Here is a 15,243-nt window from a genome sequence, read left to right on the forward strand (position 1 = left end):
TCAATGGACATGGTCATAAACATGATATGAAAATCGAAATGTCATTTCATAAAATTCGGGATTCGCATACGTCTGCCTCTGAGGTACAGATATATACTATCATGATTTGTTACGATTTCTATTTATATATATATATATGATATAATGTTTTTTTTTACTATATGTAGTGCATAATAAGATAAAATAAAAACAGATAGTCGAAAATATTGGATAACCAAAGCTGATAGATAGTACTGAAGCTAGTATTAATTGGTGATTATTATTAACCTCCTTATTTCATAACTCTTGATTATCTTCGTTGTGCTTTTTATTAAAATGAAAAAAAATCCCCGAATTACGAAACACCTACTAGGTATAAAATGTATACAAAATATTCATTACCGCTGATAAAGTTTAGTTTATTTACTTCATATGCACGTATAAGCTTTAATTTTTGGTAGATTTAAATAATAAAAAAACACAGCTAATTCGGACAACTAGCATACAATCTCCGAGTTCGTAGTTCCACAATGTTCACCCAATAACATATTTTTTATTTATTTATTTAATCCAATATAAAATACAAATACATAGTTTACAAATGAAAATGTTCATACAATTCAATATAATTTTATTTTTATTTATGGATGTAGCCACTCCACTGGCCCACGGGCACGTTCCGGAGTGTCAGTGTATTATTATACTTTCACATAAATTGTTGCGTAAAAATTCAAAAGAAATCAAAAAAATTTAAACAGATAATAGAAATAAAACGAGAAAGGATTTTCAAGAAACCAAAATTCTTATATATGAAACATATTCCCCAGCTTCCTGTCTTTTTAGCAATCCATTTATGGACTCGAGCTTTGAAAATATATTTTTTCATATTGTTCACCAATATGTCCTTGCTTAAAAAGTTGTATAGCTTAGGGGCCAAAAAAGTATAATGCCTTTGTCCGTAATTTGTTTTTTTCTTTGGGAGCAGAAATATTGTTTTTTGTCTTTGCCTAGTGTCGTAAATTTGTTGTCCGTAATTATGTCTCTCAGGATTTTGATGGAAATGTCTTAAAATTGTCTTTATGTATATTTGTCTTATGTCTAGTACTGGAAATTCTGTAAAAATCTGTATTCTAATTGTAATATAATATTCTATTTTTCTTTAAGGAAATTTAAAATCCTTAATCCGACCTACAAATCAATCAATCATTAATCACGATGTGTTTCAAATATTCATGAAATTAAATCTGGTTAAGACGACTTATGGTAATGTAACAAAATAACTTTGATAGGAGTAATCTAACACGCGTATTTAACATTGTTTTTCTAAATCAAATTACGTCGCTTGCAAAATTACAATTCGTTTTAAAAGTGAGGCAATAGAAGTAGACATTTTAAATGGTGTAATAATTAACGAGTAATTCAGCCATTTATCTACCTTTATTTTTTTAAATACAGTTTTATGTGGCAAGATAATCTTCGATACATTATCTAGTTGATTAAGTTATCACGTAAATTATTCCGCGCTTCTATTCTCCAATCGCGGGTGAAACTGAACAAAAATATCGCCAGTACTTAATCACGCTCAGTCCCGATTCCACGACGAGCGTGGGCTACCCCGCAACGGACATCCCTAATACTTCGCTGGACTGTGAACTGTGAATCTCGCTATGATTAGTGCCTGAATTAGTGTTGTCGAAGGCCAGTGAATAACAATGGGTTTGAGTAACAGTAAGCCCAAACGGACTAAAGAGCCGAAAAGCTTTTTCGAGAGGGAGAAGCGCGCGCAGAAGGAGAGGGAGCGGGAAAAGCAGCTGAGGGAAAGCAACAGGACCACGGGGGCCAGGAGGCCGCCAGCCAAGAAGGTCAAGGGAGCCGCCGGCCTGCTCCCGCCCGCGCCCCTGGTGGCCCCCGCGCGCCCACCCGCCCCCGCGCCCGCCCTGCCCTACGACCAGGAGGCCATAGAGAGGATGAAGAACCAACTCAAGGCGGACGCCAATGCCTTCCTACTCAACAATATCATGCTCTCGGTGCAGTTCTTCGAGAATTACGAGCAGTGAGTTGCCACATTACATACCAAAAATTTTATTTGCCACGTCATTGCATTTTAATGATTTATTTGTCGAACTTCTGGTACAATATGAATGTAATGAACTAACCTATCTTCCGACCATCCAACAACAGACAAGTATTAGTTGGTAAGATTTTAAAGCTGCATAGAGTGTGTAGATATTACATTTTATATACTGTATTTCCTCGATTATTTATTTTATTTTATTTGGGATTTTTACAGCTATTACATAAACAAAATAAGTAGAAAAATCTTAACAATACTAAAGCCAATTAAAAAAATCCACTGTAAATATAATGACACATAATATATAAGAAAATAAGTTTAGTAATTGTATTTGTGTGACGTTTGTATTCATGTGTATGTGAATGTGTGTATGCGTGAATGAATGAGGGAGAGGATTCATGTGCGTGTGGGAATGAATGAGGGAGAGGGTTCGTGTGTGTGGTGTGGGTGCGTAAGTATAAAAAAATATTTTTTTTAAACTTGTAATTGTATTAAAAATGGTACAATAAAGAGCTTAGTAAAAAGTTAGAATCCTTTTTTGTTAAAATTCAAATCAAGAAATGATATAAATTGTATTTTTTTTTTAAAAGTATGTTAAATTTCAAAACCGTATTCTGAAAAAAAAAGCATTTTATTTTAAAATTTAACTGATACACATCGAATGAATAATGTGCGACGAGTCCTATACAATACGGTAGGTAACCACACAATGCAGTAAATACGAAATAATGACAACAATAAAATAAGGCTTGACAATACGCGAACGTTGATTCAAAATGAACACACAAATGCATATTATATGCACCTACATAATATATAAATAAGAATAACATATAAGTTTGATAGAAATGATTCGCATATGATAAGACGCATCTATATTTTCGAGACCGAAAAAAATCATTAAAAAAATTATAAACAAAGTCATACAATCATAGCGAAAAGGATTTAACAATAGGCATATTATTTATGCACTATAACCATCAGTCTAAAATTTCTTCAGATTAAGTGTCAGTTGAAAAGTGAAAACTTTTCGACCAGTCATTATCTGGGTCTTGCAGATCTGTTTCTGCGCTTTTTTTTATACACAAAAACTTTTCATTCCAAGCGTCATAGCGTAGTCTTCTTGTCGATATTTTAAACGATAATTAGGAAAAAATATTTTTTACACTTTTATTAAGCAGAATTTTACAGCGATTGTAAGACGCATCCGAATGCAGAAACATTAAAAGTGCAATAAAACATTTGTCTTACAATCGAGGAAATACGGTATGTAAACAAGTCAATAAAAATATACGATCAAGTCTAAGGGAATCGAATTTGAAATAGATGTCTAGATATGTTTTTGAAGGACTCGATTTTTTCTTGACCCGAATTAAATTTATCGCATAGTTTATTGTACTTAATTACAGATAAAACTTTTTTATTAAACATCATTATCCTAATTTTAGCTTTATGAAGGTATAATATTCTTGGAGTTAATCAGGCTCCTCGTTTTGGAATAATAATGAGCAAGTCCAATAACTATTTTATTATTATTAGTCAGTTCAAACTCAGCCGAATTTTTTATTTTTATGTATCGTATTTTCATCGCTATTTTTTTAAGTTTTGTGATGTTGAAATTACTCCGCCTGCGACATCACAAGTTCTGCTGATTGGTGGGTTGGCTTCCCGTAAACCAAAAATCTATCGCAACACCATATTATTGGTTGATTCGGAAATTCGTTAAATTTTTTAATGTATTTTAGAGAAACTTCGCCGTACAATTAAATGCTCTATTTTTTATCGCGCATTTATCATATCCGATTTCCAGTAGTGCTGAACTTCCCCCTTGATATATTATTTTAATATTTCAGATTTCTTAACGTAGTAATTCATTAAGGTTGTTGATTCATTACTGAGGTAAATAGTTATCCAAAAAAGGTCGTTAACTTTATTGAAATATAATGAAAGGGATAATTTAATATTTAAATGAAAATTTCATTATTTCCATGAGCCTAATGTAATAGGCAGATTTTTTTTTATTTGTAGAGGTTTTTTAAAAAAAATATTTGAGATATACGTGTCCCATATTGTTGATCATTTATTATAATGCGAATATTTTTTATAAAATATTAAAAGGAAGTCAGTGCATTTACCTACTATGCAAGAGGTCTCGGGTTTGATTCTCGAAATGGTTGACATGAACAATAATTTATAAAGGTGTTTTATAGTATAATATTTCATAGTCGCAGTTCGAATTCTCGCAAACTCGCTCCAAATGCTCCTGTCGGGGGCGCCCCCTGTGATTTGTCCCCTCAGCCATTCCCTACATTATGTCATGCAGGAGACCCTCATGGCGCATAATGGCTCGCCTCTCTGAGGTGGTTTTGATCAGGTGCCTCCCTTCTTCGATTTAACTGAGAACCTTGTCATTAGTGGTGCGGTCTCTCCAGGAAATTCCTAATATGTTTTTGTAGCACCACAGCTCAAAGGCCTCTAGTCTTTTTTATCTCTCTCGGTAACGCACCATGTAATTGTCATTGTTCACGCGCCATTGTTCTTGGACTTTGCAACAATGAACTCATAAACTCATAAAGGTAATAAACCAAAATCAGTGATCGAACGTCCCATTTAGAAGACAAACAAAAACTATTTTTATCCGAGTACCTTAGCCTTGTACATGACACGTAAGGCTACTAAATACAGGGTTCCAAATATATATTAATTTTTTTTTTTTTTAAAAAGGCACCATGTCTTACATAATAATAAATAAAAGCAAATAATTGCGATCTGGTATTTTTGAAAATAAAAAAGACAGTCGCATGTGCGTAAATATGTGAGTCAACCCTTTACAGAGCACATATTTTGTGTTAATTTACGTCTTGCGAACCTAATAAAAAATATTTTGAGTTTGTTCAAATTTTTGTAGACAAGGACTGGATTCAACTCCCGGGGAGCTGTTATAACAACATAGTTGAAGAAGATTTCAGAGAAGTTAATATATAAGTCTAGGCATCCACAGGGCTTATGGCCTGTCATTGGCTGGTTTAAGTGGCCACTTTACACACCTTTTTAACATACTGTGTACCAACTCTGTTGTAATATGTTAATATTAACAGCTCCCCGGGAAGTGGAATCCAGTCCTTATCTACAAAAATTTGGACAAACTCAAAATATTGTTGATAAATCTACCTGGTCCATGAAGAAGTATAGAAATTAAAAAAAATAATAAAATTCAGGCGTCGCCTAGTGTGTAGGTGAAATAATTCAATTAGATTAATCTCATCTGCATAAATAAAGCTTTCAGCTCTTTAACTTCACAAACATCAACAGATGGAGGAATTGAAGGAATATAGATGTTCAAATACGGGCAGAATGGTGAATGTTACACGGTGTGTAAAGTGGCCACATAAACCAGCCAATGACAGGTCATAAGCCCTGCAGAAGCCTAGACTTCTATATTAGCTTCTCTAAAATGTTCTTTAACTCTGTTGTAATATGCTAATAAAAATGTCATTTTTTAAGAAAATAAACCAATTGTATTTAAAAAAGCTGAGTGGAAGACTGATCTACCTGTGTACGTTACAAGATACATTAGTGAAGCAAGACTTATTATTGATACGAAATATTAGAAAATAAATACCGCAATAGGGAAATACCACCTCTTTTTTCAATTTTTAGGTAATAAAGGTCTGTGAAATACAGTCTAGTAAAAAAATGTTACTTATTGTAGCATAAAAAATAATTTTAAATTTGTAATTTTGAATTCCAGCGAAAACGGTCATTCCATCGGCCACGCCCCTAATACGTCGCGGTTCATGTTTATTCGTTCCTGGCCATTCAAATTTGTTTGGAACATTGTCACGAATCTTGACATCAAGGCCAAACAAGTCGCGTCTTTCTAGTGACATATTTTTTTTTATTGAAAACATTTCTCCGCAATATCCATATTGATTTTAAAAATACAATTTATTGTTCTAAATCCATTTCATATATTTTTATCGGTATTCGTAGAATGTGCTACTTCCCTATTCTGATGGTATATTTATGTACCACTTTGTTCTAGGTGTCCTATGAAGGACTATATTATTACGTACAGCACGTAGAATACCTTTTTTTACTCGCACGTTTCTGGATTTGATTATGTAATAATTTTTATAAAAAAATATGCAGGTACATAATAAAATATGCTCATTACAACAAAAAAGTCAAGCGTAAATAAATATTGTATTCCTTTTAGTTATTATTTTATAATTATATTATTTCTACATGAAAAATAATCGCAGGTAAATTGTTTGCACGAAAAAAACGTATGAACATAGTATGGGTTAATATACATTTGTATATTGTATAATATGTCTCTTTCTTGTGGCACATTTCCTGATTCTTGGAAAACTTCATATATCAGGCCAATTGTCAAGTCTGGTAACAAGTTTGGTGTCAAAAATTATAGACCCATATCAATGTTATCTATTGTTCCGAAAATATTTGAATCTTAATAGATTAACAAAAAAATAACACCTGTTTTCAAAAATGTATTGATTGATCAACAACACGGATTTCGAGCTGCCAAATCCACTACAACCAGTCTGGTTTCTTATACTACTGCCATCACTTGTGCTCTTGAAGACAATCTTCAAGCTGATGTGCTTTCTTTTTACAGACTTTTCTAAAGCTTTCGATAAAGTCAATGACACAATTCTTCTGACTAAATTACAAGCCGTTGGTATAAGATATCCTTTATTATCATTTTTCAGGTCTTACCTAAGTGAAAGAAAACAGTTTATTCAAATTAATAATTCCTTGTCTTCTCCAATCACTGTTACTTCTGGATTACCTCAAGGATCCCACCTAGCTCTATTATTATTTAATATATTTATAAATGATAATATCAATGTTTTTCAAAATACCAAATTCTGTCTTTTTGCTGATGACAACAAGATACTTAAACTTATTGAATCTCCCAATGATTGTCTTCTTTTTCAACACGATATTAATTGTTTAAATGAATGGTTCGACATCAATTGTCTTCAACTTAACATTGACAAATGTAAAATAATATCTTTCTCGCGACGAAAAAAACCTAAACATTTCAACTACAAGCTAAAAAATACTTCCCTTTTAATGGTTTCGTCAATAAAGGATCTTGATGATAATATTGTAAACAAATCTCTCAAACTGCTCGGTTTTATCAATAGAATGACGACGGACTTCAAAAATATTAATACCATCAAAACTCTTTATTGCTCACTAGTTCGACCCCATCTAGAATACGCTTCTCCTATTTGATCTTCATTCTACAGGACTCATATTAACCATATCGAGTCTGTCCAACGCCGTTTTCTAAGAAAAGTGGCATGGTTGCTCGGATTACAAAGTGGTAATTATTCCTATTTTGAAATAGAGCAATATCTTAATCTGTCTTCATTAGAGAGACGTAGAACTGAGATGGACCTTATAGTATGCATTTTCAAAATACTTAATGCAATAAGTGATGTCCCATCTCTGTTGCAATCAATTTCTTTTCATGTTCCCAACCATGTCATCAGAAGTCAAAATCTGCTATTCATTAAATCTTCTAAAAGCAACTTTTGTTTTTATGCCCCAATGTCCAGAATGTGTAGATTAGTCAATTCATCACACGACTTGGAATTCTTTGGGATAGATCTTCCGACTTATCGTAGATCTCTTCGCGACCAAAACAGTTTGGGATGAAGTTGGATTGGCATGGTTTAGCTCGAAGTATTATGTCTTTCGTTTTTATTCATTATTGTATTACCATTGTTTGTCTTTGCTCCATAGGTTTATGTTCTTTTTGTTCAATTTCTTGTATTTATGTTTCTTAATGTAACTGTTGTAATTGGCTTAGGCCGTATATATAATAAATAAATAGGTATTTACACTTTCTTTTAAAATTATATTTATATTTTATATTATTTTGTACAATTGCCAAACACGAGCCTGACTCCTTTTTGTTCAAGTCCAACCGAAATTGTTCGTATTTCTGTTTATGTATGATGTGTTTTTATGTTGAAATAAAGGCTTTTGTTAATAAAAAAAAGTAACATTGATCAATAATAGAAACTACGTTAGAAAATAAATCACAATAAAATTTAACAATAAGTAATACATATGAACTTTGTACATATACAGAATTAAACAAAACCCGCAAATCAATCGAGACTTATATTTCAGGTAGGTATGTATAGTAGATAAAAAGATGAGAACATATTTCAACTACGAAGTCATTAAAATTACTCGTATTATAATAAAGTTTTTTGTTGATTTGTACTTGAGTAATTTCTCAAGTACATTGTTAATTATTTCAAGAACAGGAAAGTAAAAACGATGTTAATTTTATGATAAGCGTGCCTACTTTCATTTTTGCACCACTCCGCCATTCTATCATTAGTTATACACAAAAACAAAACTTTAATTAATGTCAAGATAACATCTTTACATTATTTTTTATTTTGCCGTCGTCGAATTAATATTTTTATGGGAACGCAATTTTAGTGCAGAACTAATCATTCTCTTTGTCCAGGCGGATGAAGAATACATTTCTGTGGGAGATGGCCGCTCTCGGGTAAAAGTCCCGAATAAGGAAATCGGATGACGATAAGTCGCCCGTTTTCCAATGGGTTGACGAGAGGATAGACCGCCTCACCGCTATTTTCTCATTTATCATAAAACATTATAGAAAAAAATATTGATTCCGAATTCCACATTAACGCGGGCGAAATTCGTATAACATGATTGTTACTCGTTATTCCCGAGTCAGTATTTTTTTTAATTCTTCGAGTAAAAAATATATTAAACAGATTATTTTATTATTATGACTGTTATTGGCAATCTCCAATATTTTTCAACGACACGCGACGTATACAGTCGACCCTCCTCACGGTATTCTCATAACGCAGTTTCCATATAACGCGTTTTTTCAACATTCCAGCAACGTAAATGACTTGAATAGTTTATATATCGCTTCGAATAAAGAGGTTTTGGCAGAGTTACAAAATAAAACTACTTTCGAAAACCAAAATTAAAATTTGGAAAGGGAATGGGATTTTCGGCCCATTAGAAAAAAAACGGCCAATAAATGAAAAGCATCTAATATGTATTAATTAAGTTTTTGGTTAGAAACATTTTTTGGTTGATGTTTTTGTTTTCACTAAAATTTGAACTATATATGTATCATTTAATAAATCTACAGTCAAATGTGTAAAATTAAAAATATTAATTGCCATTTGTTTTATGTTTGTATATAATTTTATATATTGAGCGTACCTTGGACTATGAGAATGAAGTTTTTATATGTTTATTTACGAAAATTGTCCATTTATACAATTCATGGGGATATATATTACAATATAAGAACAGTTAAAATCATTTTTAAAAAAATAAAGAAGCATTGACAAACATAAGGGACATCAAGACTAGATCTGGACTAATGACGTAATGCAAAACAAATCGGTCTGATTTATGTAAAATTTAATTATTTCTAAAATTCACTTAACGTGGATTCCGTTTAACGCGGTATAAATAATGTGATTTGTATTCATTCCGAGTTTCTTATGGCGCGGTTTCTAAAGGGTTTTTCAATTGGCGCGGGTAGATTTTGACGGCCCGTGGCGGCCATTTTGTTTTGACGACATCTGTCAAATCTTTTTTTATTATTCATTTACTTATGCCAAATCATCATGGCAAGTTACACAATTGAACAGCACGATCAAATAATAAAATTGTATTATCAAAATGAGTGGTCCGAAGTACAAAACCAAGGTTTCTATGTGCACGGGTCAGTATGTCATCGAAGTGATTCTCAAATGTAAGTTTGCTATCAAGAATAACACCCAGATCGCGTACGGTATCAACTCTCTGAACAGGTTGGTTTGATAATATATAATGATATGGGATTGGATGTCGACCTCGCGAAAAAGAAATAAGCAAACACTTTGATACATTGACGTTAATACGATTTTTCAAATAGTATTCTGTCAAACGGTTTAGATCATCTTGAAGTTTAAGACAGTCAAGGGGATTCTTAACTTTGAAGTATATTTTTTTATCATCTGCGTACATCAAAAATCTTGCGTTCATAAATACAACATAAATATCATAGAGATACGCATTGTAAAACAATGGTCCCAAATGTGAACCCTGGGGTACTCCGGAGGAAATATCAGCAAACTCAGATCTATCGTTGAGAATTAAAGATAATTTAATTAGAGGAAAAAACTGTCGCTGCCCGAACTTTACTGCGTCTCAGAAAAGTGAGTCAGCAAAAAATAATTGGAAAAGGATTGACGCACGTAGATTGTCAACTAAAATAAAAATTAACTTCGCATAATTATCAGTAGGTACTTAATTGATTTTCTTTATCGGAATGAAGAAGAGCGGCATCAGTAGTCATTACTTTCACGAATACAGAAATACGGTTAGGTACATTACTGAAGGAATTTCGACAGATTTGATTATGAAACACGATAAATGAAATAACTATTCATTTAATTTTATCGTAGATATATCTTAAATAATAATACAATAAATTACTCCGCGAACGATAAATCCCTATACCAAATTACAAAATAAGAAATATTGTTTTTTCAACTTTTCCTCGTCATCATTCCATGTCTGCTCGGGGGATTTTAGGCATCGAGGCACGTTTACGTAGTAAATTTTTCGGGACGCACGAAAATGACCACCAATTTGCATTGTTTTTAATATTATTTAAGTCGTGCGATGAATTATTTTGTAAAATAAAATCGTAAACCAGAAATGCACGATAATTTTCGAAAAATTGTAGGTAACCGAGATAATCCATCGGTGTTAAAAGATTGATATAAATGAGACAAATAAAATTAACCGAATAATAAAATAATTAAGAGTATAACAAATACATAGATAACTGACAATTGAAATTTTAGAAAAGTTTTCAATGCGAAACGAAGTGACAAATGTGTCTTGATCTGTATTAGTTATTCCAAGAACATCCTACGAGTGTCGAATGTATTTGTCCCGTATCGAATTATTACTCTGATTAGTATGATACCCTCAGAGATGGCATTTTACGGTGTTTAACAACAACGGTTTCGATTTGCGCTTGCAATTCTCGACCAGCACCGTGATTATGAACGCTATCTCCATCGGTACATATCGAGACGGTATAAACTAACATCGATATTTATGTACGAAAATGTGAATATATGCATGAAAATTCAACGTATCTTCGTCGGTAACCTATAATGAAAAAGGTTAGGAAAAAAACATTGTAAACGTATTCTATTTTTCATATAAAAAAAATAATTATACTTTGTAGATAAAATTTAAGAGAATTTTTAACGTCTCATTAGAAAACGGACCCTGAGTACCTACGACCGATTGTTTTGCTGTAAACTATAGCCAACTTCGTGATTGATAATCCTAGAATGATGTTTCTACATAAAGGCGGCTCTACAGTTGTGATGCCTTATTACTCTGAGATAATACCTATATACAGAAAACTAAATCTTCAATGTTCCTGTGAGATGTGCTTTTTCCATATCAAAAATTGAATGTGTTTATTGATTTTCAAAATTTAGGCAACGGAGAAAAAACAGGATTATTGGAATACATCATAAAATTATTATGACATCATTTTAGATTCTTCTCAGATGCTCAAGTTTTTAAGATCAAAATATACATACCTATATATTTGATATTGAATATTGATAACTGATAATAAAGAAGATATGAAGTTGTCAATGGCTAATTTATTTAGAGTTTCCCAGGTAGACCTGGTAACATTTTTTTCATTAAGTGTTACATAAGATTTTCATAACCAAAAATGAATTATTTTTAGGGTCATGTGGGATCTGAAAAATAACTCAGTGACGGATTCCGATGTGATGCTGAATGACAATATGGCGTCTCATCACAAACACGTGTTCCTGCCGGACAAACTACAGGAAGCTGTGCACAACAACACGCGCGTCACTCCGCCCACCAGGGACGGGGGTCGAGGGCCCCCCGAAGCCCTGCAGCCCCAGAGGATGTTCGTGGTGCACGACAATGTGGAGGTGAATGAGCCCGGAGAGGTCTCCGATTATTCCACCGTCTTAGATGCACCATTTTACAAGATGCTTATGGAAGAGGATGATGAAGCGGGTAAATAAATCGTTTTAAAATTGAATATACACTCTGTAACCACCAAATTTGTTAGACTTTGTTGTAAGATATAACTGTTTTATTTCAGGGTTCGTAAGGTTAAAAAAATTGGAAATATTGGATAACCGATCAAATCGAGAAGAATCTACAAAAACAGTGGAACCACTAACCAAACCTAATTACTCCAGCGATAGTGGGAGTGAATCCGAGGACTCGGAAACCAAATCTAAGTGCGAAACGGAAATAACAGAAGGAAGAAACTTTATGAACGAGCTAAAAGAGCAGCTTGATAAACCGGCAAAACCGGCATTCAAAAAACCAGCAAATTTGATATTAAATGAAGAACAAGATACCAAGAGTGAATTAACAAGATTACCTAGGAAAATAGAAACAAATGAAATTATTTCGGAACGCAGACCGAGTGGAATATTAAAGGATACAAACAGAGCAGTTCTCCAAGGTAAACTACAACATGCTGAAACTAAACAGAGAAAAGTTAAATCAAAACAGACCATAAACAAAATTAGCCCGAGTGGAAGCGAAAGTTCAGGATACAAAACAAGTTATAGCCCACAGACAGAGTCGAGTGGAAACGAATCCGATTATGGATATGCGACCATAACAGCCGAAACTACCCCCAGAAGATTGCAAAAGAGTCAAACAGCTACGTACAATGATAGCACCAGTATTATTCCAGCTAAGTGCATTTCAGTTGTGGACATAAGAAAGGCACCCCAAGGAAGTGACGAAGAAGATGAAATAGATGAAGCTTACATGGCACGGTATGGCTCAAATTTTCAAAGAGAATTGTATAAAAAATTGTTTTATTTAAATTCAAGCAGTTTCATGGGAAACTTTTCGGATCTATTTTTAATGAAATTAGCATCACCATTAGGATTTACGGCTGATTCTCTAAAAGAAGCCTTGACACAAGGAGCGAGCATCTATTGTAACACGTACAGTGGCCAAAACAAGTCATCTTTCGAGATCCTTCCCGCTCTCAGCACTACTTGGCCTAATGCTGCTCAAGGGTGGATAGTGAGACGGAGAAACATGATACGCAACCCCCGCACCGAATTCATTTTCCAGTGGCCAACCCAGTACATGGTAGGAAAAGCTCGTGGACTTGGCTGCTTGATAGTTCCTATAGGTTTCCGACCCACTCGGGGGACAAACCCCGAGCAGTGCTTGCAGTGGAAGCTCACATTCCCCGCAGTCGAGAGATACTTGGAGACTTGCTTAGCTCATTCTCACGTACGATGTTATCTATTTACACTTTCGCTTTTCAAAACATTTATAAAGACTGATGCGTCCAAAGCGGGATTAGATTATACTCACATAAGAAATCATCTCTTTTGGCAGTGCGAGGATAACTATGCCATGTGGCCGGAAGAAAGATTAGGCGAAACCTTAAGAATATTTTTGAAATCGTTTTATCAGCACATGATGAAAGGGAAAATGCCAGATTATTTTATTCCAAAGTGTAATCTTTTTAAAGGAATACCAAAGAATATTTTACTTAAACAACAAAGAATGCTGGCAGATATATTAGAGTCACCCGTCATGCATTTAATTTCGTCTCTAAGAAATCTGAAATACATGAAATCCAATTTTTATCCCATTTTGAATTATCAAAAGCTATACAATATCTTAACCACTGAAGATGTATTCAAACTTGTTAATCCTCAATTACCAATGACTGACAGTAGTATATTAGATGATGATGATGATTCTGACAAAGATATGAATGAAACAACAGGATTTTGGGAAGATATCAAACGAAAGGATCCTCGTGATAATAAAGCCCGGGAATCTAAAAATCCATGGAGAAAAAATCAACACCGCCAGATTGAAGCAAAGAAAGCAGCGGAGAGTCTAGTCAATAATAATGGGAAAAAAGTCAGAGATCGCATCGATAGAAAGGTAAGTCATAAATAAAAAATAACATTCAAATATTTTTAAAACAACCTATTTAAATACAAGTGGGGTTTTCTGTTATAACGTTTTGATTTTTCTTGCAGAGAACTGTGTCAGCTCATTTAGATGCACATAGGAGACGTCTTGTATTGGAACTTTTTATTCCTCATTTTATATCCATGGCTGAATGCAGCGAAAAGTTTGATGCAAGCCGACAGGGAATTATGTACTTGGAACACGCCAATAGACTGTCTAAAATCCTAAGGGATGAATCTGGAGGAGAAGCTCAAGGCAGAGAATACATCGCTATAATAGCAGAGATGATAGAAAAACTGAAGAAAAATGTCGCCAACACTGGAGCACCAGAAGTGCCAAAACGAAATGAAAGTTTTTCATCTAATGTTAACAGACCGGGTCCAAGTGGTATGAAAAAAACCAAACCAGAGCAATATGTAAATTTAGAACATGTGAAAAATGTAGAAAACGGCCTAGCAAAAATATCAGATCCTGTAAGTCCAACTGTTAAATTAGCGAATATTATTTTAGCGGATGTTCACCCAGAGAAGGCTAAATTTGTCAGATCCATTTCCTTTCAAAAGGTTGAGGAAGAATCTGAAAATGATGATTCCGATGATGATGTTACGGAATCTAAATTATAATACCGCACCAATGTGTAAATTTAGTGTAAATATGTGCTATTTTTATATATCTAGTTTGAATCAGTATTAATAATTATTGTAAGATTAAGTGTAAAAATATATCATAATTTATTGTACTTACTTCTAAACCGTGTTCATTGTAAAAGTCTCCTGTTCCCATACTTGCGTATAACTTATATCCCATTTTGTACAGTGCTCGAATGCTTGGCAGTAATTCCATCTTATGCTAAAAAAATCATACATCAATCAGTTGAAGATTTGATAAAGAACTTACAATCGGTAAGTATCCAAAAGGGATTAACAAAATTATTCATTTAAGGTTTTAAAACAGATTTCTCTTCATTTTTTATATTTAAAACATTATATCCAATTTGTCATTTTTATTTTCATGTCATGACTTGTTAGAAATCAGATCTGCATTAGGTCAGGACGTACAATTATTTTGTGGATAGAAATGATATAAGCTCAATACATAGAACTCTATTACAT

General features: G+C 33.3%; 2 protein-coding genes across 3 annotated transcripts in view; one reads left to right on the top strand and one right to left on the bottom strand.

The window, feature by feature from the left end:
* r (carbamoyl-phosphate synthetase 2, aspartate transcarbamylase, and dihydroorotase rudimentary) overlaps positions 1-15,243 on the bottom strand; it is a 53,568-nt gene that overhangs the window by 17,275 nt on the left and 21,050 nt on the right. Inside the window, exon 7 of the mRNA XM_088227506.1 lies at positions 14,876-14,980. Within this exon, the coding sequence (XP_088083632.1) occupies positions 14,876-14,980 (105 nt within the window). The remainder of the gene's footprint in view (positions 1-14,875; positions 14,981-15,243) is intronic.
* LOC148280985 (uncharacterized) lies at positions 1,574-14,847 on the top strand. Of its 2 annotated transcripts, XR_015822456.1 has the most exons (5): positions 1,574-2,032; positions 11,874-12,178; positions 12,267-12,960; positions 13,938-14,101; positions 14,200-14,337. XR_015822456.1 is itself a non-coding variant. In XM_088227507.1 (4 exons), exons 1-4 carry the CDS (start codon positions 1,692-1,694, stop codon positions 14,752-14,754), a joined length of 3,036 nt encoding a protein of 1,011 aa, XP_088083633.1. In that variant the 5' UTR covers positions 1,574-1,691; the 3' UTR covers positions 14,755-14,847. The 2 variants fall into 2 exon arrangements, 1 of the variants encoding a protein (XP_088083633.1); XM_088227507.1 differs by having other exon boundaries at positions 12,267-14,101; positions 14,200-14,847.

The sequence above is a fragment of the Micrasema longulum genome, unplaced genomic scaffold, assembly GCF_059751315.1.
Source record: "Micrasema longulum isolate JH-2025_06_02 unplaced genomic scaffold, ASM5975131v1 h1tg000508l, whole genome shotgun sequence".
NCBI classification, from domain to species: Eukaryota; Metazoa; Arthropoda; class Insecta; order Trichoptera; family Brachycentridae; genus Micrasema; species Micrasema longulum.

Excerpts from the sequence above, each read along its gene's own strand:
- LOC148280985 (XM_088227507.1), top strand. The coding sequence starts at position 1,692 with ATGGGTTTGAGTAACAGTAAGCCCAAACGGACTAAAGAGCCGAAAAGC. Across the intron at positions 2,033-11,873 it reads TTCTTCGAGAATTACGAGCA|GGTCATGTGGGATCTGAAAA; the intron begins GTGAGTTGCCAC and ends AATTATTTTTAG. Across the intron at positions 12,179-12,266 it reads GGAAGAGGATGATGAAGCGG|GGTTCGTAAGGTTAAAAAAA; the intron begins GTAAATAAATCG and ends GTTTTATTTCAG.